This window comes from Procambarus clarkii, chromosome 14 (genome assembly GCF_040958095.1).
Source record: "Procambarus clarkii isolate CNS0578487 chromosome 14, FALCON_Pclarkii_2.0, whole genome shotgun sequence".
Taxonomy (NCBI): Eukaryota; Metazoa; Arthropoda; class Malacostraca; order Decapoda; family Cambaridae; genus Procambarus; species Procambarus clarkii.
In genome coordinates, this window is record NC_091163.1 from 1,011,112 (window position 1) to 1,038,221 (window position 27,110).

General features: G+C 44.3%; 1 protein-coding gene across 1 annotated transcript in view; it reads right to left on the reverse strand.

Annotated features, from left to right (window-relative positions):
- Positions 1–691: 691 nt before the first annotated feature.
- The window catches only part of LOC123771102 (calcyclin-binding protein), a 39,015-nt gene continuing 12,596 nt past the window's right edge, over positions 692–27,110 (reverse strand). The window contains exons 3-7 of the mRNA XM_045763436.2: positions 25,321–25,417; positions 24,709–24,805; positions 23,646–23,755; positions 20,959–21,134; positions 692–1,355 (exon numbers count right to left, since the gene is read on the reverse strand). Coding sequence (XP_045619392.1) covers positions 1,257–1,355; positions 20,959–21,134; positions 23,646–23,755; positions 24,709–24,805; positions 25,321–25,417 — 579 coding nt within the window. The 3' untranslated portion in view covers positions 692–1,256. The remainder of the gene's footprint in view (positions 1,356–20,958; positions 21,135–23,645; positions 23,756–24,708; positions 24,806–25,320; positions 25,418–27,110) is intronic.

Sequence of the window (27,110 nt, forward strand, 5' to 3'; positions counted from 1 at the left end):
TCTATGTGAATTGCACCTAAGTATCTTCTTAGGGCATACTTGGGAACCTTCGTAGCAAACCTACTTATGAAGAAATACATGGAGCTTCGTGAATCTAGGTCCTGGTGAGGCTAGTCTGAGAGGAGACCATCAAGAACTCGACCTTGCTCCCAGGCCCTGTACGCTTGCTCTCGTATTTTCTTCTGGATTCCAACAGCTTCGTGAAGCGTCTGCCATATGTACATTGGTGACGTTGCATGCATTACAGTCGGGATAGCAAAGTAGAAATCCCCACAAACATAGAATGCTCCCAACCACATTGGGGTTTCCATAGGCCATTGCTCCTCATGCCACTCTGAGGGGGAAAAGTTCTGGATCATGGTCCTCGGTAGGCAAGAACTCTATGCACATTGATAACAGAAAGCTAATACAATATATTCATATCAGCCTGGATAGCTCCGGGGAGCCGATGGGACTCCACCCAGAAAAGGTAGGGAACTACAGTACTGGCCTAGGGGGATCTCTATAGGCCCTATGGGGACCTGTATAGGCCTAGGAGGAACCTGCACAGGCCTAGGGAGAGACCTGTAAGGACAGTGAAGTGCCAAATTTTGAACCCTGGCAATCAAATAATACACAAGAGTACTTTAACCACAAAACATTCTGCTGACAAAATTTGAACCCTTGAATATCTTAGGATAGAGAAATTACATTTTATGAAGAAGAGTGTTTATTCAATTAAATTAAAGGGTCAACAATGACGACTCAGTATACAGGAACACATAAAAGTTAATGTAACATTAGTTGTGTAGTGGCTACCCAACTCCAGCATGGGTGCTCACACTACTTACCTGACCCCTAGACATAATATAAATGAAACCTAAATTTGTCTTTTTCATAAAAGTATTCGGTGAATAATTAAGTCAATAAATGCATCACATAACTCACAGTTTAACAAATTCAACAACCAGATAGATAATTTAATGAAGCATGTTCCTCGCAATCTTGACCTGCAATTAGTAGTATATGAATAATTTAAACTAGTTTCACAGCAGTGCAACAGCACACCAATAGATAAAAGTTATATACTGTATTTGACAAAAAAAAAAAAAAAAATTGGTCTATACAGTTCACTTTGAGAAATGTTGCAACACACTGAAGCTCAAATGTGACTTGCTGACAAGAACAAATTAAAACACTTCAATAAGATACAATCTATACATTTATTGCTTGGAATAAAAGAATGTTTATGTTATGTGAAGACAATAATTGGCTTTCTAGTCTGTGAAGGGGAAGGGTTGGTTTAGTGGGTCTTTCATTTCACCTTCACCTCTCAGTGACTTCTGTTGACTTTCATACCAAGTCTTGTTCAACATCTGTGGGACAAGATACAAACAAATATGAAAATTTTGCTCAAAAGCAGGAAAAATATAAATTAAATTAAATATATATACAGTATATAAAGTATATTTTGGTAGCAGTATTTCCTGTAGACATATATTGTTAAATATGATCGAAAAAGTAAGATTAATAATTCCAACAAGAATTTTCTCAATATTTCTTATATTTCTTTTCACTGTTGATGGTAATTGAAAAATCAATTCTCCAAAATTCATTTTTATTTCTAGTCTGACGCGACACTTGAATGCATTTCGTAATAACTTATTACATTTTCAAAGACTTTAGTTTACACACACACAACTATAACTTGTTGTGTGTGTTGTGTATAGCAAACACTAAACAGAGTTTAAACAGCTTTGATTTTATACCTGCATTTGGGTGAGGTGATATGTTACAACAGTTATGGATGAGGTGAAAACAAACTTTCAACACAAGACAGAACACGAAACAATGGGTACAATATTTTGTAAGTTAAAGGGAAGAATGGAAGTAACTGCAAGGGGCCTATTGGCCCATATTTCTTGATGCTTCTATATTAATGCGGAGTCTTGAAGTGGGTAGAATATAGTTGTGCATTAATTGGCTGTTGATTGCTGGTGTCGACTTCTTAATGTGTAGTGCCTCGCAGATATCAAGCTGCCTGCTATCGCTGTATCTATCGATGATTTCCGTGTTTTTTGTTAAGACTTCTCTGGTGATGGTCTGGTTGTGGGAAGAGATTATATGTTCCTTAATGGAGCCTTGTTGCTTATGCATCGTTAATCGCCTGGAAAGAGATGTTGTTGTCTTGCCTATATACTGAATTCTTTGAGGCTTACAGTCCCCAAGTGGGCATTTGAAGGCATAGACGACATTGATCTCTTTTAAAGCGTTCTGCTTTGTGTGTCGAGAGTTTCTTATGAGTAGGTTGGCCGTTTTCTTGGTTTTATAGTAAATCGTCAATTGTATCTTCTGATTTTTGTCTGTAAGGATAACGTTTTTATTAACAATATCTTTCAGGACCCTTTCCTCCATTTTATGAGCTGTGGAAAAGAAGTTCCTGTAAAATAGTCTAATAGGGGGTACAGGTGTTGTGTTAGTTGTCTCTTCAGAGGTTGCATGGCGTTTCACCTTCCTTCTTATGATGTCTTCAACGAAACCATTGGAGAAGCCGTTGTTGACTAGGACCTGCCTTACCCTACATAGTTCTTCATCGACTTGCTTCCATCCTGACCTGTGGCTGAGAGCACGGTCGACATAAGCGTTAACGACACTCCTCTTGTACCTGTCTGGGCAGTCACTGTTGGCATTGAGGCACATTCCTATGTTTGTTTCCTTAGTGTAGACTGCAGTGTGGAAACCTCCGCTCCTTTCCATGACTGTTACATCTAGAAAGGGCAGCTTCCTATCCTTCTCCATCTCGTAAGTGAAATGCAACACAGAATTCTGCTCAAATGCCTCCTTCAACTCCTGCAGATGTCTGACATCAGGTACCTGTGTAAAAATGTCGGCAACATACCTGCAGTATATGGCCGGTTTCAAGTCCACGTCGACTAAGACCTTTTGTTCGATGGTACCCATGTAGAAGTTCGCAAAAGGACACCTAGGGGAGAACCCATGGCAACCCCATCTACTTGCTTATACATGAGCCCATCCGGGCTCAAGAAGGGTGCCTCTTTAGTACAAGCTTGGAGTAGTTTCCTTAGAATGTTTTCTGGTATGTCAAGAGGTGTACAGGCCGGATCACGATACACTGTCCGCTATCTGATATGTGAGGTGATATGTAACTGTTGTAACATATCACCTCACCCAAATGCAGGTATAAAATCAAAGCTGTTTAAACTCTGTGTAGTGTTTGCAAGTTATAGTTGTGTGTGTGTAAACTAAAGTCTTTGAAAATGTAATAAGTTATTACGAAACGCGTTCAAGTGTCGCGTCAGACTAGAAATAAAAATGAATTTTGGAGAATTGATTTTTCAATTACCATCAACAGTGAAAAGAAATATAAGAAATATTGAGAAAATTCGTGTTAGAATTATTAATCTTACTTTTTCGGTCATATATATATATATATATATATATATATATATATATATATATATATATATATATATATATATATATATATATATATATATATATATATATATATATATATATATATATATATATATATATACACACACACATTATATATATATATATATATATATATATATATATATATATATATATATATATATATATATATATATATATATATATATATATATATATAAATAATAATCATACATACACACTCACTCCATCAAGAAAGCAATTTCCTTATTTCTAAATAATTCTTAGCATACTGTCTCAGTCCTTTACTCCTACAATAATATTCCTTTTGGCTATTATATTCATCACCTCTTCCACCGTTCATTTTTAACTCTGCACTCTTATTTCATGTTGCATACTTCAAATTTTAACTAACATTTTTATCTAACACCGAGAGAGTAAAGATTGTCAGAAACACAGACACTATTTACTAACTCCCAATTCAATATGCAGATAATATTGCTGCTGATTTGTACTAAGACTAATTAGAATAAAACATCATTGTGAATCCCACTAAGAAAACGGTGTTTTGGCATCTCTTGCCAGAAAATGAGATTGCAGTGGAATTTCCCCTAGAAAATTAGGATACAGTATATTTGCCACCTCACCAAAATTAAATTCACCAGCTAATAATATTGTAAATTCTTCTTAACCCTTTAACTGCGCAACTCGCCTGCAGACACACATCTGGGGGTGCGCTACGCGCCTCCGGGTATTTGTATTTTCACGTTCCATTCAAAACTCCCGTGGCTACATGGGGTTCACAGCAGCTTCCTCAACTTGTAAACACTGACTTCCTGACTTGTAAACAGACACCATCTTTAAAAAAAATCGTGGTCCACATTCCCGGGTGTGAGAGCCTCAGTAGCGAGTGAGCAACCAAGGCCGGCACACGCAGCATGAGCTCACAGCACTGCTGTTCAGCTTGTGACCACAGCATCGCCTAATGTCAAAATATATATAAAACTTATTTTATTTAGACATGATAGTACAGTGGCACCTCGACATACGATTGCCCCTACTTACGATAATTTCGAGTTACGATGTAAATTTCATCGAAAAATGCGACTCGACATCCGATGGTGTCGTCGACTTCTGATATTTGTTGGTACACGTTCGGGTTGACCGAGCGCGTGGTTCCCAGTCACGCGGCTGACCTGCCTCAGTTTACTACAGCTGCCCGCTTAGTGACGATCGCGCCTATAAGAAACTCCACTTTTGTGGTGATTTTTTGCATTTTGAACATTAAAGTAATTATTATATAACACGCCATGAGTCCCAGGAAAGTCAGTGGTAAGGCTCAACATTTGAAAAGCCAGGTAAGGATGACCATAGAGCAGAAACAAGAGTACAGAATGTCTTTTCCTCAACAATTAAGAAAATGTGTGCAGCATGGGAAGAATTGCAAACCTTTGCTGAAATGACTCGCCCAAATCAAGCTGCAGTAGGTCGTTGCCTTAATCTATTCAATGACACTGTGATGCATCATTACAGACAAATGTTAAAACGAAGGGAAAAACAAATGTCTCTTGACAAATTTGTAGCGAGACAAACAAGCACTGAACCACAACCAGGTCCTAGTGGTATTCAGGCAAAACGTAGGAGAGAGAAAACATCCACAGAGAAAACATCACTGCCTGATGTGATGATGGAAGGGGACTCCCCTTCCAAACAGGAACAACTCTCCTCCCCCCTCATCACCATCTTCCATACACCATCAAGAGCACTCCATAAAGGTAAGAGACACTTTGGTACTGTATTGTAGTTAGAACAAAACATTGTATTCAGTATAAAATGTATTTGTATGTTAATATTTTGGAGGGCGGGGAACGGACTAATTCAATTCCCTTTAATTCTTATGGGAAAAATCGCTTCGACTTACGATCCGTCTCTGGGAACGGATTAGCATCGTAAGTCGAGGCCCCATTGTATTACAGAAGAGCCCGAGTGTGATAATGACTGTGTACAATGTTGAAATATTAGTGATTCAATGCTGTTCACGATGTTCACAGCGCTAGCCACAGCACCACAGCATTATTTCTTCCATCTAGGAATCTTCAAACGACTTCTTAAGTTCCTTTACAAAAACTTGGTTAATTATGTATTTACAGGATTTAGTGACCAGTATTATGATAACAGCAGGATTGTGGTGATAATAAGCACTGTGCATAGTATTGTGGGAGGAGTAATTGTGGTGAGGGAGCGAGGGAGAATCGAGGTAGCCTCACTGTGTGGCAGCCACTCTTGTTTTGCTCATCATACTAGCTTAGTGGTTTGCTATGGTGAGCACATTTGTACATGGGTATACACAATGTGTGTATATACCCATGTACATATGTGCGTAGTATTGTGGGAGGAGTAATTGTGGCGAGGGAGAGAGGGAGAATCGAGGTAGCCTCACGTGTGGCAGCCACTCTTTGTTTTGCTCATCATACTATGCTTAGTGGTTTGCTATGGTGAACACATATGTACATGGGTGTACATATACAATGTGTGTATATAGTGTAGTAACAGCAACAGGAGTATGTTGGGAGGAGCTATTTTGGTGAGGGAGGTGACCAACCTGTCCTCTTAAAAAGAACGTCGCTCTTGGCCGTTTACCAGTATGGCCGAATATGGACGTAATTTGAGAATGAAAAAAAAAAGAAAATAAATTTGGGATTTTTTTTTCAACAACAGTAGTTAAGGGTCCTCTGATAGGTTAGGTGGGCAGGAAATTCTCATAAAGTTTCAAAACGTTATGAAAAACGTTAATTTAAAGTGTCCTCTTATAACCTCTGCGCGTAAGCCGGACGACTCGAATAGAAAATGGAACAGAACGTCACTTTTGTGAGCCGATTTCATTTCAAATTACGTCCAAATTTGGCCATAGCGCGCATACGAGCCAAAAGTGACGTTATTTTTAAGAGGACGGGTTGAGTTGACAATTGTAGCGTCGTCTGCTGGCTGCTGTGTGATTTCTAATACAGTGTATGGTGGCCACAAAGTTTGGACACAATACCGGCTTACTTGCATAGTTCTGGTGAATAAAACATGTAGATAGGTATACATAACATGTGTAAATACAAACAGTAAAAGTATGGTGGGAGGAACAATGTTGGAGAGTAAGATGTTGGAGGAGTGAGGGAGCAACTGGATGTTGGAGGAGTGAGGGAGAGACTGGATGTTGGAGGAGTGAGGGGTGTGGCAGCTGACACTCGCGGAGTTCTGAGTTTGTGTTCATGGTGAATGTATATAGTGTGTGATAGTATATAGTGTGTAAATAAGACTGTATATATTCATAAATTAGCATAATACAATGGAAATACTGTATGTGCTGGATATGTGTACACGTGTCATGCACGTAACACAGTGTCTTCGGACAGTACGGATGTTCTACTGCCATAATATAGTATACATGTTCATTATACATAGGATTGGCACTTAAAGCATATAAAATGTATTTGGAACTGTGCGCAGAAAATGAACAAAAATATATTCGTGGCAACTCGCGCATCCTGCCCCGAGCGCCCTACTGGCCCGGGCGTATGCCACAGGCGACCAAGGAATGACGACGTCATGCACGAACTTACGGACCCCATAGCAGCTAAAGTACTTACAATTTCGACCTTCTGTTACTATACCCTTACTCAGGGAATGGCGTTTGACACTTTAAAAACAGAAAATAATTTTTTCCAGAGATTTTATTTTCTGTGCACTGGAAGGGGAGGGGGGGGGTGTCATATTTGGAGGCCGCGCAGTTAAGGGGTTAAAACATCAGTCTTTGGATTTCAAACATAAAAATATTACCCTGGAACAAACTTAATTATCAGTACTAAAATAAAATAAATATAAATCCTCATTCCACTTCTTGATAAAAATGCATCTGGAGAAGACACTATGCAGGTGGAAGTGGGAGTAGCCATTTTAACCCGGAACAGTTAAAACGTGTCGTGCTGTTATCCTGAATATTTGTGAACAACAAGTTATTCTCACTGAATTGGGCAGCACAAATCGACACCATCGTATCCAGGGATAGGCATTGTACCCGTACAGTATTTTTAGATGAATTAGATCTCTAGTCATTACATAATATGCTGTTGCAGTTATGCCGAATGAACCCCCCCCCAAAAAAAAAATAAACCAAGGGCGAGCAATTAATTTCATCCGTCATAACAAATTATTATAATATACTGTACTGTACATATAAACTGAATATTTTACGTGTAGCAAATTTTACAGTACAATAATTCGCTGGCAGAGTAAATTGAGACATGAAGTTACTAATATGGAATTACTCAGGGACTAGAAACCATGTGACTGATCAGTCCCATCCTACACATTATGACGCCATGAGCGAGACCACCAGTTTGTTTAGGCTACTCACATGTTCTACACTGGTACTTCCATGAATGAAGAAGTCTTCTATCAGGTAAGACTAATTCATTTTTACTAACAAATAACCAGTTTTAATACATTTTAGTGAAAATGATAAAAAAAAAACCAAACTTGTGTAGGAAGCCACGTGTGGGAATTTAATATCAAAGTTTGACATAAAAAAATTAATTATAATTAAAATAAAAATAAAATAATAATTCTAATTAAAATCTATATAAATAAAAATGTAAATGCGTGTTTGTTCAAAATCGCTAATCTCCGAAAGTTCTTCATCGATTGCTTTGAAATTTTCACACAACGTTCCATTCGCATCCGAGCTGGTTTTTATATACATACTATATAGATGTCACGTCTGTGACGCGAAAAAACATGTTTTAAAAAAACCAGCGTTGAATGTAATGAAACGCCATTTTCTGGGTGAGTCCCGGAGGCTCCCCGGAGCTATCCCAGGCTGATATGCTAATGTCAGACTTTGGCATCAGTCATGTGTATGGAGTTCTTAGGCCTACCGGGGACCACGGCCAGACCCGGGCCCCCTCAGAGAGGCAAGGGGAGCAATGGCCTATAGAAGCCCCCGTGTAGTTGGAAGCATTCTATGTCTGCCATCGACCGGAACAGGCACCCAGAAAGGTAAGCGCCCCAAAACAAACCCCTATTCTGGTTAAAATTGCTACCTAAAACCGAACTAGTGGATAGAACTCCCCAACCGAAAACAAGCAAACTAGTGTGACGTCACACACTGCCGCGCCGCTGTCTGCGCAGCTCCCCCCTCCCCGTGAGGGGGAAGGGGGAGCCCCAGACCCCCCCGCGCCGGCTACCCACACCTCAGTTCTTGAGGCTGGATGTCAAAAACGCGAAAAACCGCCGACCGGAGGGAGGGAGGGATGCCGGGGAGCCTCCGGGACTCACCCAGAAAATGGCGTTTCATTACATTCAACGCTGGTTTTCTGGGGGGAGCCCCGTCGGCTCCCCGGAGCTAACTACCCACAGACAGAAAAAGAGGGACTTACCCGGGAGGCGGCCGTCGCTCACCCCTCAACTCGAAGCCGAGACAACTGCCTGCAACCGCCGACCCAAAGCAACACAGGCCCGACGAGGCCCAGGGACATTCACAAGGTAACGAGCAGCCAGGACCCTGTTCGACCGCCAAAATCCCCGCGCCCGAATATCAGACCAAGACATATTCCCAAAGACGGCAGCAAGAGCCGCGAACTTACGAACGTCATGGGCACGGGGATAGACCGCAGGCTGGCTGGACCTAATAACCCTGCGGACGACCTGAGAGACCCGAACCCGCGAACAGGGAAGAAGGGAAACCGGATCAACCCACAGCGCGTCCCCGGACACAGAAGCCGTGGCGCGCAAATAACGGCGAAGCGCCGCAACCGGACACAAAACATGATGCACCCCCGGCCTGACCAACCAAGCATCAACCACCCATGGACCCCTCCGGAACGCAGCAGTCTCATTCTTCGCCAGAAAAGAAGGAGACGGCTGCAAACGAACAAAACTATCACCACGACCAAAAGAGCAGAAACCCCTGCGCCGGAGGAGAGCATGAAGCTCCCCTACCCGACCCCAAGAGGCCAAAGCCAACAAGAAAAGTGCCTTGGAAAAACAATCCTGGACCGAAGGGGCCACAACGAAACGAGGAGATGAAAGGAAAGCGAGCACTCTGTCCAAAGACCAGGACGGCTCAGGCGACGCATGAGCAGGCCGGAGGTGAAACAATGCACGAGCCAGCTTGCGAAACGGCGCAGACGTAACATCGATACCGAAAGCAAGCTGAAGCGGCTCCGCCAGCGCCGCACGATACGAAGCGACAGTGTTAGGCATAAGATGACGGTCCTGAAACAACCACGAGAGGAAGGACAAGACCACCCGAACAGACAAGGAGCTAACACGACGAAGACGCAAAAAGAAACGGAAGGACCGCCAGGAAACTTCATACTGCCGCCGAGAAGAAGCCCTCAGGTGGGACACCAACAAGGAGGCCACCTGATCACCATAGAGATGATGATAGACTCGAGTCAAAAAAAAACCATACGCGAAGACTCGAGGAGAAGATCGAACCAGCCACGTGACGTACCGGCCCGATCTGCTGAAAGAGGCGGAGCCGCGGGAAAACCCTCGGGTTCGGACACCGAGCAACCAGCGCCTGAAACCAAGGCTGGGCCGGCCACCAAGGGGCCAGAAGGACAACTCTCCCCCGGTAAGTCTCTAAGCAAGTCAGGACCTGGAGCAACAGCCGAACCGGGGGAAAGAGGTACAGGAACCCCCACCTCGACCAGTCGAGCCGAAAGGCATCGACCCCGACGGCCTCGCAATCGGGGAAGGGCGGCGCATAAACGGGAAGACGCCGCGACCACGCCGACGCGAAGAGGTCCACCTCGGGGCGCCCGAACGTCTGGCAAAGCCAACGGAAGGACTCGTCGTCGACCGTCCACTCCGTGGAGAGGGGAACGAAGCGAGACAGGGCGTCGGCCAAGACGTTGGACACGCCCCGTACGTAAACCGCCAGGAGAGCCAAACCCCGAGAACTCAGCAGACGAGTCACCCGAAGCGACCAACCCCAAAGAGACAAGGACCGCATCGAACCCCCGCGGTTCAGGTAATGAACCACCGGAGAGCAGTCCGAATGGCGCCGAATCGTCGATCCGCGGGCCACCCGAATCCTCCCCAGAGCAAACCACACTGCCGCGAACTCCCGCACCGTACTGTGAGCTCGACGGAAGGACGGATCCCAACGCCCCTGGCCGGCCTGGTGAGCACTGGTCACAAAACCCCAGCCGAGAGACGACGCATCCGTGTACACATCGAGCGAGGGCTCGGGTAGGCGCCAAGGCACTGAACCCCGAAAAACCCGAAGAGGAAGCCGGTGACGCAGCAACCGACGCATGTCCCCCGGGGGTCGAACTCTGCGATCGCGAGAGAGGCGGAAGGGGGAACCCCGAAGGAACCAGAACAGCCGTCGAAGCCAAACCCGACCCGGCGGGTAGACCACCATCGCGAAGTTCAGGCTCCCGCACAGCCCCTCGAGCAACCGCCGGGTGACCCGAGGGCCCTCCAGAAACAGACGAAGGCGGGACCGCAGCTGCAGGAGAGACTCCGGAGGGAGAGACAAGGAGGCGGTTCGAGAGTCCCACACGAGACCCAGCCAAGTCCGAACCTGAGAGGGAACCAGATGGGACTTCCTCCAGTTCACCAAGAACCCGAACCCGGCGAGCTGGGAAAGAACCAAAACCCTGGCTAGCAAGCAAGCTGACTGGCTGGGAGCCCAAACCAGCCAGTCGTCGAGGTAGGCCAACACCCGAACACCTAGGAGACGCAAACGAGCCACCACAACCCGTGTAAGGCGTGTGAACACGCGAGGTGCCAGGTTCAACCCGAACGGGAGACAACGAAAGCGGTAACTCAGACGCCCCACTACAAAACCGAGCCAGTCCCTGAACCGCAGATGAATCGGGACATGCCAATAAGCGTCCCGGAGGTCCAGGGACACCATCCAAGCTCCCGGCTCCAAGAGGAGCCGAACCTGAGACAGCGTAGTCATCCGAAAGGAGGGGCAATGAACCCAGGGGTTCAGACGGGACAAGTCCAGAATGAACCGCAGGTCCGCGCAGTCCCGTTTCGGAACCGGAAACAGACGGGAAACCCATCTGAGGGACGACGTCGTTTCGACGACGCCCAAGCGTACCCACTCCAAGACGACTCGACAGAGCGCAGGGGAAGAAGCCTGCCCTGCCAGCCCCGACCCCCCAAAGGGGGGAGGGGCCACCCAACGCCACCGCAGGCCGCGAGACACGACCCGAAAGGCCCACGAATCGTGGGACCAGGCGCGAGCGAACAGCGCAAGCCGCCCCCCCATCGCCCCGTCAAAGGGGCAAACCGCGAAAAGGCCGGCAACCCTTACGAGACCCAGAACCCCGCACAGCGCGAACACCGCGCCGACCAGACGAGGGAGGGTCCGCAGGAGGAGCCAACCCCAAACCTGACACCAGAGGCCTACCACGACGAGAGGAACCCCGAGCCCTGGCACGACCTTTCCGGGAAGACCCACCCCGGGACCCCCGGAAAACCAACAAGTCCGACAACGGACGACAAGCCGCCGACGCAGCCTGAATAAACTGCGCCACGGCCGACTCCCCGAACAGGAGAGGACAAAAAGGTGAAGAACGCCTAAGAGCCAGAGCCCAAGCAGATTCCACGGAGGAACCCAGCACCGCCTGCCGACACGCGAGACGGGAAGCATAGAACAGGGAAACCGCATCCCGCAAAATCGGCGTGAACAGCTCCAACAAGGCAGCCGACGAACGCGCAGCCGAGGACAAGGTGCCGGACCCCGGGACGGACCCAAGCGTCCCCACATCCTCCACGAGCCAATCCGAAGACAGCTCCAGGAGGGAAAAGAACCGCAAGGCCGAACACAAAAGGCCCCGAGCGCGCAAGTCCTCCGCCACGAGCGCCGCCGAAAGGGAGGGAACCTGCACATGGAGCTGAATAACGCCCACATCGCGGGGAAGGGCAGGGGCAAACAAGCACTCATTCAGGTACTCAAGCTCACCCCCCAGGAAAACCTGAAGCACCGTGGAAGCTTCCCGCCACTCCAGCGTGCGGGAACGACAGAAGGAATGCCAGGAATCCAGACCAAACAAGGGGCAGTCTGCTAGCCAGGACGACTCCGGAACCTCGTAACGGAGCCAGAAAGGGAACGAAGTCCCAAACCTGAACGTGGACGGATCCATTTCCGAGGCATAATCCGGGTCACGCAGGAGGTAAGCTGCAAAGGCCGCTCGCACCACACCAGGTTGGATGCGATAAGCCGAAAACCTCCGGAAGGACGGAACCGACGTACCCGGGGGAACACGGAACCGTACCCGGGGAGGGGCCGATACCAAATCCAACTCGTACGCAGAGGGGGGGAAAGAAAACCCCACTCCTTGTAACAATAAGCCCCGCTCAGTGGGAAGAAAAACCCAGGCGGGGTCCAGCGGGGCCCAAGGCCCCCAAGTCAGCCCCTCCCCAGCCTCGAGGTCCGTCACCACAGGACCCGAGGTCGAGTCCTCTCCCCAAGCCCCGACCCCACAAGACAAGGACGGAGCAGCCGGAAAAGCTGAAGGAAGGGGGCCCACTGGTCAGACCCTGAAGCTTCGGCCGGGAGACAAGACTCGAATGCCTCTGCCGCCCCCCCGGAAGGGGCAACCCCCGAAGCTGCCCGAGTCTCGAGATCAAGTAACCCCTGCTCCGACCCCGAAACCCTCAGACGCTTCGGGGCCGGAAGCAGGGGCGGGGGACCAGAACGAACAGAAGGGGAAGGACGAGGAGGTGCGGACTGAACCAGGATCGAAGCGACCCCCACCCCCAAGTCCGGGTCTCGAAAAGCAAAGCGGGGCAGCCCCGGGGCATCCGGGGAAGCAACCAACCGAGCGCGTTGCAACAGACGAAACCTAGACTGCAACGCACGTGCCGCCTGTACCCGAATAGAATCATCAGAGGACTGGGTAAATTGAGTCACATGCAAGCTGCAACACTCACAGGACTCAGGGTCGAAAGTATCACCGACCCAACAGGCAGCGTGGCAGAGGCAAAAACAATGAGGGTCACCCTGAGACAAGGGGACCGAGCAACCCTCAAACTCGCACACAGCGAGTGGGGACTCCGGGGTCACATCCATCGGACCCATGCGCCCCCTAGGGGATTCCCAGGGTCCTGAGCGTTTACTTTAAGAGGACTCACGCTCAGGTAGTCTCAGGCAGGGTGCCGCAAACCGGCGCCCAAAACTACCAAGCAAACTTCTAAAGCTGAACCCCCAGGGACGTGTACACTCACGGGGACCTAGCAGGGGGCGCCACCGAGGAGAACAGTGGAAGGGCAAACAAACTGAATAAAATGACAGAACCCCCCACCAGGCAAAAACAAAAAGAAAAACAAAACCCCGCAAGAGGACAGCGAACCCCCAAGGAACAGAGCCGGCCGCGATGTCGGGAAATACAAGCTGAGCAGCACCCTGCGCCCCTACCAGTGCAAACTGCCTCTTACCTGCCGGTAACAAGGGAGAACAGAACACCCAAGAGCCCAACAGGCGGCCGAAAAACCAAAAGGTAAAACGGACCAGCAGAGGCAGACCCCGAGGAGCCTGTGGAAGGTGGCCCCAAGCCCCAAGGGCAGTACTTACAGGGCACCTAGGGAAGGCAGCCCTAGGCGCATGCAGCCCGAGTACTGAAGATAACTCCTGGCTCTCGCACCCACAAAACTAACACCACACGCAAAGCACAGTGCAGTAGCGACACCGGAGCCAGAGCACACGACCATCGCCTATAGCATCAGCCTCAAGAACTGAGGTGTGGGTAGCCGGCGCGGGGGGTCTGGGGCTCCCCCTTCCCCCTCCCGGGGAGGGGGGAGCTGCGCAGACAGCGGCGCGGCAGTGTGTGACGTCACACTAGTTTGCTTGTTTTCGGTTGGGGAGTTCTATCCACTAGTTCGGTTTTAGGTAGCAATTTTAACCAGAATAGGGGTTTGTTTTGGGGCGCTTACCTTTCTGGGTGCCTGTTCCGGTCGATGGCAGACATAGAATGCTTCCAACTACACGGGGGCTTCTATAGGCCATTGCTCCCCTTGCCTCTCTGAGGGGGCCCGGTTCTGGCCGTGGTCCCCGGTAGGCCTAAGAACTCCATACACATGACTGATGCCAAAGTCTGACATTAGCATATCAGCCTGGGATAGCTCCGGGGAGCCGACGGGGCTCCCCCCAGAAAAAACAGCACCATCTGTTGGACGTAAGAGCAACACACGCTGTAATCTTGGAAAGTTCTTCACCTATTGCTTTGAAATTTTGACAACGTTCCACTCGAATACGCGCATGTTTTTATACTCTACATAGATGCCACACCTGTGGCAGGTTAAAACATGCTTTAAAAAAAAAAAAAAAAGCGCCATCTGTTGCACTTAACACTTTCGCACACCGGGCGCGCGAGCCCTGCACTACCCAAGGTGGGTTTCGGCGTGTCACGGGAGCGCTTGGTAATTCTGAAAAGTGTATACTCTTTTCAACTTTGTCACCTCAATTCTCGTCCTAAGATATTAAATTTGGTATCAATGTGTTCACAATAGAATTCTCCAGAGGAATACATGCATATAAACTCCAAAAGCCCGGCTTATTACCCGCAGCAAACAGAGAAAGTGAGAACGAGTTACCCCAGAGCACGCAAGAGCGATAAAGTGTGTTCACTCCTTTCACTTTGGTCACCTCAATTTTCGTCCTAGGTCTTTCATTTTGGTATCAATGGGTTTGCAATAGAATTCTCTAGAGGAATATATGCATATAAAATAAAAAAACGGGTCACACTCCACTCGTGGACAAGTTGAAGATGGCCCACGCGTTACCCGCAAGGGAGTGCCCAGTCGCCCACCCACTAAACTCCCAATTCCTTCCCACAAATGTTTAGTATTTTTTCCGGTTGCTAATCTCTCAATTTTCGTGTTACAGCGCTCATTTAGGTATGAAATTGTTCCTAATAGAATGCTTTAGATGGATATATGCATATAAGGGCCAATTGAAGAACAATATTGCCAGTACAATACGCTAAAGTATGAACAACAACAAAAAATATACAAAAAACTAACTTTTTGTACATACTAATTCAGTGTTTGTTTGTGGAACATGACGGGTTGAACATTTGTTTTATCCACTCCACCACCTCCTGGAAAACATTTCCTGCAGGGTCACCCATGTTTTGTATAGGTGGAGTGGATGGTGGGCAAGCATTACTGCTTATCAGCCTAGAATTGTTTCTTTCGATGGTATTTGCTGTAGCATGGTGCAGGACACAGTGGCACATCACACATCTTGCATTTATAGTGTGTGTCCCTCCTTTCACCAGACATTCTGCACACACGACACCTCAGACGCTTCTCTATCATTACTTGGGTATGGGACAAGTTTCTGTTGAGGCGTTCTGGATTATCCACAATACGGGGTTTTGTCCTAGCAGAAGCACCACTAGGGATAATCAGAGTCTCGTCTTTTGACTCAGACGAAGGTAAATCATCGTCTGAAGTGTACAGGTGAAGTGAATAGTGGGAGCCTCACACCTAAAGGTCCTGTTCTTGAAGGTCCGGGTGTTGATGGCCCGGGTGTTGCAACATTGGCTCCAGCGGCACTGACATCAGCAGCATGTGGAATGTCATCATTTTCCTGAGGCCATTTACTAGGCTTAAAGAACAGTAGTGCCAAAATGACTTGTTCGTGGAAATGGAGTAATGTCAGTTTCCTTTTATCTGTGGTGTAGTCTTTGTACAATGCATAAGCATTATGTATAGCCATTTGCAAAAAATAGAAGGTAATTTTCCTAGTCCATATGTGACTTTTCCTTGTGAAGTGATAATATTTGACCATTTAGCCAAAGTAATCAACACCTTTCATGTTTGTATTGTAGTCACAGATTGCATTCGGCTTGTTGACAGTTACCTGTTGCACTGAGGATGTTCCATCATGATTCCGTACTCGTTTTCTACGTTCAACCTGTTGTGTTTCTGCATTGTGGCAAGTTGTTAGGAGTGAAACAACTCGCTTATCCTTCCACAAAATTATGAAAGTATTGTCCTTACGTTTGAATATAGTTGTATCTACTGGTACTTTACCCTGAAGGGTAAAGTGCACCTTTGCATCTGAAGGGTTTTAGGTGCACCACACTGCATTCTGATGGTACCACAGGTGTATACCCCTACTTCAAGCAGCAATTCACTGAACCGAACCAAATTATAATAGTTGTCCATATATAAATGGAAGAACCTTGGTTCTTCAGAGGTTCATTCAAGCCCATTACGGTTTCAATTGTCGTTTTTCCAATTCCAGAATAAATTTCAAAATAAAAAATGTAGTCAGTCTTGGATTCAGCTAGCATGTAGAGCTTTATTCCTTATTTATCAGGTTTATTGGGATTATAGGTCTTGAAAGATAAACGGCCACGCCATGCCATTGTCCCTTCATCCAAACTCAAATTTTTCTGGGGAATGTATAATGTCTTGAATCTATTTGTGAGATATTGCATGACTGAGCAAACTTTGATAAGTGTCAACTTTTTGGCCTTGTGGTATAGACTTCTTGTTATAAATATGAAAATACTTTTCAATCATTTCATATCCTTTACCAGTCATAAGGGTGTTGAAACAAGGTATGTGCCAGAATCTGCCTGTTTGCCAATACATTCTAAGTCTTGGCAATGGGCAAATACCCATCAAGATCGTCAGTCCCAAATATCTGGCAATGTCTTTCACTGTCACTGGTTCCCATCTCTTGTTTGTCAATGCCCCAGTATGTACCTTACTTTGGGAAGCATGCAAATTAGTTTCATAAGCCATATATTTCAACAAGCTTTGAGTGAGAAATAGTTGAATAAAACCCAAAGCAGTGGTAGGTACAGGAACAGTCAAGCCTGGTGTAGCTGTAAAACTGTCTACAAAGGGTGGAGTATTGTCACTACACCACCCTTTATCAGAACCTGTTGGTGGTGGGGTACATGTGGTAAGTCTAGCTCTGGCACGAGCTCCAGTACCTCGCCGTGCACGAGTGGCAATCTCAACCTCAGACGCGTCACTTCCATCACTACCAAAATCCTCCTTGGCCGTCTCTGTTTCAATACATTCACTAACCTCATCAGTGTCAGTCTCAACAACACTTTCCTCACTAGATAACTCCAACAAATCGTCAAATACAGCCTGAAACTTAGAGGGCATTAGTCTCACTCGATTGTACTTCTCTTGTACACTACTTAAACTTCTCCTTTTCACGCCTTTCTTTCGCAAATCTCTTCCTGGAATGGCTTTGTTTATGATCACTATTGATTGTGGAGTAAACGCAGAATGTTTCTAAAGCCGCATTAAGAAATATAGCCACAGAAAATACCCGAAATGTTCTCACATTTGAGACACGAGGGGAGGCAACACCAGGCACAACAGTGGAGAGAAAACAATGGGCCTAAGGCGTGTCCCATGCTGCCTGAGTGCAATGAGGTCTAACAAGGAAAGTGGGAAGACGTTGGCGTGCAGTTTAAAAACGGTCCCAAAAAATCAGATAAAACCCAGATTTTTGGCAAATATTTTAATGAACGATGCAATGCTGTGTCGTTACCAGAAATGCGTCTACTAAAAAAACAACGCAATGCTGCGTCGTTACTGAGCGAAAGTGTTACATACAACACACGCTATACTAAATATGTTATGATTCCATTTCAACATTTCCAATTTCATTGATAAATTGAATTTTCATATTGATTTATTTTCATTTTGATTTAATTATTTTGTGTGGCATTGCGTTGGAATTGAGACGTATTGCTTACCATACCATTTATATTTTAGTAGTTTATTTTTTATTTTTTCACTGTTTTTCATTTTTTTTAACTTTTTTCTTATATTTAAGTGATGGGAACATCAGATCATTTGGGACTGCATCGAACGAGGGAGTGGGGAATGGTTAAGAGGACGAGGGGACGGGCGTGGGGGATGGTGGGAAGGACGAGGGGACGGGGGAGAGGGTAATGGTGGGGGGGGATGGGGGAGTTGGGGATGGTGGGAATGAGGGAATAGGGGAAAGGAGAATGGTGGGGGAGGACAAGGGGACAGGGGAGTGGGGGATGATGGGGAGGACAAGGGGAGTGGGGGATGGTAGGGAGGACAAGGGGACAGGGGAGTGGGGGATAGTGAGGAGGACAAGGGGACAGAGTGGGGAATAGTTAGAAGCACCAGGGGATGCTGGAGTGGGGGATGGTGGGGAGGACAAAAGATGGGGAAGGGGGTAATGATGGGGAGGATGAGGGGAGGGGTAATGGTGGGGAGGATGAGGGGAGGGGAAATGGTGGGGAGGATGGTGGGACAGGGGAGTGGGGAATGGTTGGGAGGACGAGGGGACAGAGGAAGGGGGTAATGGTGGGAGGACTGGGAGACGGGGAAAGGTTGCTGTAGCTCAGTACACACAGCAATGCGTGGCCGGGTACAGTTAGTAAATAACAAAATCCCAGAGTCAGTTTTCCCAATAAAGATTGTAGCACTGTCTTGCCATTCTGAATGAATCTACATAATCCAGACATCTGATTCCCTTTCCTCAAACACCGTAATTGTACTTTTTATCCTTCACTAACATTCATATTTCTTCTCTTACCCACACTATTGATCTCATACACAATCTTTTGCAATTCCTTCTCAATCAACAAAGAAAGATGTCAAAATACAAATCTTCCCTACTTTGTGATAAATTTCCCTACATTCTATAAAGAATACAAGTTCTTCTCCCTAACCTTCCCCATTTCAAATGGCGAGGGAGGGGAATTATCGGTAAGAGCGCCAAGCCATTACGACTATATAGCACTGGGAAGGGGTCAGGATAAGGATTTGGGGATGGGACTGGGGAAAGGAATAGGGAAGCTTAGGGAAAAGAATTTTTATTTTGTGAAATAAAGAACTTGATAGAAAAAAGGGAAAATTATCACAAAGTAGGGAAGATGGTGAATAGCTCAAGAGTTTGAGCACTTGGCCTACTAAAGTTATAACCTTCCCCTCCCTCTCTACAATACTGGCATATACTGAGTAAAGTATTTATTTTATATTACCATACAAAAAATATTATAAAGTCATTTTAATCCTTTGGCGGCATACTTATATTTGGTGCTAAGCTCTCAAAGATGCTTCGTAAATCATTTATCTTCTTTCTAATATGGAGAAATATTACTATTTTCAGACTTCACAACATTAAATAATAATCCTGTGAGAAGCACGAGATATAACCACCAGGGCCACCTAATAATCCTGCGAGAAGCACGAGATATAACCACCAGGGCCACCTAATAATCCTGTGAGAAGCACGAGATATAACCACCAGGGCCACCTAATAATCCTGCGAGAAGCACGAGATATAACCACCAGGGCCACCTAATAATCCTGTGAGAAGCACGAGATATAACCACCAGGGGCACCTAATAATCCTGCGAGAAGCACGAGATATAACCACCAGGGCCACCTAATAATCCTGCGAGAAGCACGAGATATAACCACCAGGGCCACCTAATAATCCTGCGAGAAGCACGAGATATAACCACCAGGGCCACCTAATAATCCTGTGAGAAGCACGAGATATAACCACCAGGGCCACCTAATAATCCTGTGAGAAGCACGAGATATAACCACCAGGGCCACCTAATAATCCTGTGAGAAGCACGAGATATAACCACCAGGGCCACCTAATAATCCTGTGAGAAGCACGAGATATAACCACCAGGGGCACCTAATAATCCTGCGAGAAGCACGAGATATAACCACCAGGGCCACCTAATAATCCTGCGAGAAGCACGAGATATAACCACCAGGGCCACCTAATAATCCTGCGAGAAGCACGAGATATAACCACCAGGGCCACCTAATAATCCTGTGAGAAGCACGAGATATAACCACCAGGGGCACCTAATAATCCTGCGAGAAGCACGAGATATAACCACCAGGGCCACCTAATAATCCTGTGAGAAGCACGAGATATAACCACCAGGGCCACCTAATAATCCTGTGAGAAGCACGAGATATAACCACCAGGGGCACCTAATAATCCTGCGAGAAGCATTAGGTATCCCTACTGACACCAAATTGTTGAATGCGAGTTAATATTAATAAACTTTTACTGAAAGTAGATGTTAATGGTAAGTAATGTATATTACACTAATTACATTACAAATGTAATGCATCATTTGAATTATAGAGCCAATGATTATATACATATCACAGAAGACAGATAATGTTATTAACAGGAAGCGAGTAACTTTCTTGGCCCGCCATTCCTTTCTTCCTTCACCCCTAAACACTCCTACCTTATACCCATCTCTCACACTTCAATGGTGGTTTCCACCTTTAATTTGTCATCATTCAGTAAACTTGTTCAGCATTCCTTGAAATAGAACTTCAAGCTTTACATGTGTAGTTCAGGAAATATATAATTTATGAGTAATAAACGAATATACAGAACTTTATTATAGAGGGGGGCACAGTATTAGTTTTATTGTTGGGGGTTCAAGCACTGCAATTGTCCACTCAATTGTTATAAATTTATTTAAATCTAGACAACACACATGGATGTTTCCAACATACCTGCTTCATCTTATCGTCACCCTCATCATACATTTTCTTCATGAGATCCATCATTCCAGCATTAGGGTCGTCACTGTCGACTTTGGGTTTACGCGCTTCAGTGACTCGTACGTCTTCAGCGGTGACGCCTACCCAGGTGTGTTCTTCACTCTTGGCTAGGAACACTACCAGCATATCTAAAAACAAAAAAAATTGACATGTTATGCACACAAGAATGTACACGCATGCACAGGTAACACTCAAGTTACCCAAGATGGGTATTTGCTCAATATTAATAAAATGTAATTTTAGAATGTTTTTTATACAGTATTGTTTAAGACAATAATTATTGAAAATTTAGAGAAGGGTAGAAAGCAATTAAATGAATTAATAGATAACTTGTTTATTGTCCAATCGGACAATACACGTTATTTCCAGCATTTTGCATTTTCCCCACATTATAAAATTTCCAGTGTTGTCTTTGCTTGCATTTCATTCATTATAGTTTATATCATTCATGGTCTTTTAAAAAGTTTAGACTTTTCTATAATTTGTATGGTTGATTTTTTTTTCATGACAGCGGAACCTCGATTCGACAAACTCCAATTTGCTTAGCATGTCGAGACAGTTCCCAGACTGGTGAAAAAGTTGCCCAACATATCGGGTTAAAATTAAAGAATCCTTTGGCAAAATCAGTCATTAGGGCCTGGGAAATATTTGGGTATAAATGGTAATGCACTAACAGAGCCCAAGTCATCTTTTTAATGATTTTCACTGATCAACATGAGATTAGAAGAAAGAGTTTGGGGGGGAGGGGCCGCTTGGGAAAGCCATTGAGCACATTAAAACCCAATTCTATGGTTCAATTTCATTTTAAGATTTCTTTATTTTCATTGAAAACATTGGCCTCCTGATGACATCTCCGGTTGCAATGAATTGGAGTTTGTCCTGTATAGTTCCGTGAATCGAGATTACATTGCACTATTGTGTCCGAGTTGTGTTGGTGTATCTCCTCTGTGATCCCTGATGTATTTAATTTCATTCACACGTTGCAAAATTAACTATCAATTGCATACCTCGAGCTGGTTCCGAGGTTCAATGTCCTCCATGGCTTAGTCTCTGACGAGGTCTCCTGGTTAGTGTCTAGTCAGCCAGTCAGTCTGGCACTGCTGATCAGTCTGATGTATAATCGAGTTTAAACTTTCACCTCTAAAGACCGTATTTTTCATTGTTAGCATTTGTTGCACGAGTTGATTTAATTGACTTTTGTTACATTTTATATTATTGAACATTGATATTTTCCTTTTAATATGTAGCTTATACTTTATTATACATCGATTTGATAAATATCCTCAATTCCACTTTCCATTATTTTAACTCCCATGCTCTTCCCTCTCCTTATAAACACTCCATCACAAATGAAATATGAAGGGGTTTTAAAGCTGGCAGTTTGCTGGAGCTTTTGGGTAAAGCTGGCAGTTTGCTGGAGCTTTTGGGTAAAGCTGGCAGTTTGCTGGAGCTTTTGGGTAAAGCTGGCAGTTTGCTGGAGCTTTTGGGTAACATTCAGCATGTGGAAAAACATCCACAGTAGAATGTTAAGAATGGTCTATATGGAGTTTATCAAAAGTAAACTCCTGCCCCCTAGGGCACCATGCAGGGAAGGGGAGGAAGCCTGCTCTAGCCTACAATGCCCCTGGGAAAGGCTTATTTTATCCAAAATTAGTAATATTAATTATAGCTTCTGGGTTGCTTTCCCAGTTGTTTGGCTGTACCCTTGTTATTCCCAAGGTTAGGCCATGTGGAACGTTTCCCGAGCCACCCATCCCGTATGCTGTGTGTGGTGTCTGGGTGTGTTGTGCTATAGGTTCTCCTTATGGCATTCCTCAATGCTTCCATTAGACACCAGATTCCATGAAGGTTTCCCAGGCCACGAAGCATGCCATGATCTAAGGGGTGCTTTCATGGCACAAATTTATGTTTCTTTGACTTTGTGTTCAGGATTCTTGGGTTTCCAGGGTTGTGCTCTGTAGTTTGGTTTGCAGCTTGACAAGGGTGGTTTGGCAGTTCCAGATATAGTATGCCAATTGGTTGCCCCCGTTTCCCTTTGTACTTCCCAAACTCCTCTAGTTTCTCATCTTCCCAGATATGTATCTTCATTTGTGGAGTATGGTCTCATCAGTTTTGTCCACTTTCTGACCGTATGTCCCTGGCCACAAGTAAATACGTTTCATAAATCAAGATTAGTCAACTAATCCAATCCCAGTGTGCAGACAGCAAGGAGCGTGAGCTGGCTCAGGTCAGTAAACCCAGTAGGAAACCCTATGGTGCTGCCATCTGGTGATGGTAGTCAAGCACTTCAACTATCATTTTTTTTTTGTTAACCGTGTATTAATGTTTGAATATGTACTGTGATTCCATGCTATACTAGTGTAACATCTTGCTTAGCTGTGCATCATCGTGTCTTAGGAACATTGGGGGGCTCATATTTAAGGAAGCAACCAAATGTGATAGCCAAGAAAAAGTGAATAATAGTAATTTGGTGGCAAGAAAGTACTCCAACTGGAGATACGTTCTTCAAAAATGTTTTAAGGAAACGTTTTCCAATAATTTTTTTTTTTGTATTTTCCATTGACAATCAATATTTTTCTTTGTTGGTAAATTTAGCCAGCCTCAAAACATGCAAATAATTAAGAGGCAAAAATACTGACCTGTTTTAACCTTGTGATAGCTGGCATCGGGCTTAATGTTCCTGGCAAGGTTGGTTATGTTAAGATGATAATTCTTGCCATCAAGCTCATGAACCATCACCTGTACACCTCTGCACACATGAAGCAAAACACCTATCAATGCCTATGACAGTTTTATTAGATTATTGGATACACATTCACAAAAATTAACCAAATAATTTGCCATAACATCACTAATCATTAATATGAAACTCATTTTAGATAAATAATGAAGTGGATCAGGTAAAAATTAGTTCCATTTAAAGTCATATAAGTCACAAATTTACAAAACTTGAATCCTAACACTTGGCATATTAATCTCTCAAACATGTAACATTATATTAGTAACACAAATGGTTTAAAAAGTGTGAAAGAATTAGCAAGAGTAAGAGTATGAAATATGAAGGATAGCAGAATTCCAAAGAGATGTGTGAAATTGTAGAGTTGGCCAATAGAAATTACCCATGATGATGTGGGCATTAAAGAGAGGACAGATGGTAGGTTTGGAATTTAAAAAATACAAGTTTGAATACACGGGGATGAGTGCATCCCCTGTACCTACAATTTACCTACTCTTATGTAATTTGTATACATTTATTATGAATATTATCTTATTATTACTTCATAGAATAGGGCGTGGAGGATTAGTGAAGGTATAGGTCTCATGACGGCATAAGGTGGTTGAAAACAGACCAGAAGATTAAATTACAGAGCAACGTGTGGCTTTTTTGGTAATCATTCTCAATATACATAGCGGGAACTGGGAGAATGGGGAAGGGGAAGAGAGGGAAGACAATGCAGCAGATAAATGATTATACAACACTATTCACATTCATTAACCAGCAAAGCATCCCTCTCAATACCATTGCTGGAACAAATGTGTACTAAACTCTCACAGCACTTATTAATAACCAAGAAGACATACGTCATTCTCAACATACAAAATGTATTTAAGGAAAAATATCTTCACTACTGACACAGAATTACTCTGTATTAAAGATTAATTATTCTCTGTATTAATGACTAGACAAATAACAAATTTTACCTCTTTTCAAATGTAGTTATAACTGCTGCCTTCCCCAAACTCTGGACATTCTTCAAGGTGATGTAGATTTTCAAAAATTTGTCCGACTGATCCCAGGCTGAAACAATACATCTTCAATTAAAAACAGAATAAAAACTAAGAATACAACTGGGAATAACTTGTCCATCTGGGGAGTCCTTCTCATATAATTTGGATAAGCAAGTGTAGACAGAATTTTATTTCATTAATTATGGTGGTCTTTTGGATGAAGCAAAGTCAACCACCTACTACTTCAGGGGTGTGTACAGTTTCATATCCCCCCCCCATGATAAATGAGAAGAATTTCCATGAGGATTTGTCTGATGAATGCCAATTGCATTCCACACTGAAGAAGGCATATTGGCCCATGTGAGGCAACTCCTATTTATTCCCAAATAAACTTTATGTATTCATAAAAAGTATGCATCTAACCTTTGAATGAAGCAATCTAGTAATCCCACATCTATTATGGTACCTAGTAATTTCTTCCATAAATCAATATTTACACAATCTTTTCTGAATCTAAACTGAATCATTTTCTATTTTGTGTAGATGTATTTAACACACACAACAAGAGCCCATAGATTCACTTACAATAATTTCTAATATTGACTGTATAAGTATTGGCAGTTGCAGATTTGGGTTTCAGGTCAACGGGTTTCAACATTGCTTCGTCCTGAAGTTGTGTAACCTGAAACAAAGATATACCAATCAAAACCCTTATGATTCTAGGCATAAGGAATATTAACTCTTATCTAAGAGGCCAATGTATTCGACAATTTTTATATTTTTACATGCAATTTAGTTTTTAATTTTTTATTATTATTTTCTACCACAGACGTGGCAATACATTTACAATGCTAACCAACATATATACACATTTTCTTCTGTCCTCCATGGACAGGGTTAGAGATACCATGATTTATGACTGCCCTAGATTGCAATTTTTTTGGTATATGACGTCAAATTCCTCATAAAATTTGAATTGTCTGACTGAATACAACTTGTCTGTTGATAACTGTATGAGTCAAGTGAGTGCATGCTGCTGCTGGACGCAGGCAAGGCATTTAGTTTACCTGTGTATCCCACCCAGTGACGACCGTGCTGGAATTCTTTGTAAAGACTTTTGTGGTAAAAGTGTTGTATTGACTGTATTGGGGGTGGAGCTATTATTGTACCCGGATGGATGCTTGCTCGATTTATTATTTTGGTGTCCGGCATATCAACCGTCACATGCGTGTATACCAGTTGGTGTAATGTTCTCTCTCGATTTATTTGGTCCTGGTGGACCAAACTCTCACAAATCAAGCTTGGCCTCGGGCCAGGCTTGGGGAGTAGAACTCCCAGAACCCCATCAACCATGTATCATTTGTTCTAGCTTTAGTTCATATGCAGTTTACCTATTGTTATAATGAATGGAAAGTGCTTATACTATTTATTTGTATTGTATACCATATGACATGGTATTATTGCAAGTTGTAACTGTACAGGTACTAGAATCATTTGATCAATAAAGCCACAAATCTAGCCACATTTGTTTATCTCAACTTATATTGTTGTTCTGCATTTTTTGTTTCTGAACATAAAAGTTCTTATTATATATCATGCCATGGGTCCCAAGAAAGTCATTGGTAAAATTCAACCTAAGAAAATAGTTGTGAGGATGACGATAAAAGAAAAAAGATATCATTCACAGAAATGAGTGCGAGGTCTCACTCGTTTGTTAGTGTTAAAACGTTGGGGAAAACCAGTGTCTAGACAGATTCTTAGTAAGACAAGCAAGCGGTGAGTCACAACCAGGTCCTAGTTGTATGCCTGCAAAACGTAGGAGAAAAAATATCATCATTGCCTGATGCTATAATGGAAGACGACTCGACTCTCCTTCCAAACACTAAATCCTCTCTCCCCCCCCTCCTCACCATCTTCCATACGCCAACAAGGCTCCTCAATAAAGGTAACGTATATTACAAATTCTATATTAAATAAATTATTATATTCATTACAGCGTTGACTGTAATGAAACGCCATTTTCTGGGCGAGACCTGGAGTCTCCCCAGAGCTATCCAGGCTGATATGTATATTATTAGACTTTGGCATCAGTGTGAATGGAGTTCTAGGCTTACCAGGGACCACAGCCAGAACCTGGCCCCCTCAGAGGCACGAGGAGTGTATATATAGAAGTGCACATGTGAGTTGGAGCATTCTATGTCTGCCGTCGACCGGGCATGGCATCCAGAAAAGTAACCTCCTCAAAACCCTTATTCTGGTTAATACTACTACAGAAGACTAACAAGTGGACACAACTCCCTAAATAAAAACGAGCAAATGAGCACGAGCATTGGGGAGCCAGTCGGCCGAGCGGACAGCACACTGGACTTGTGATC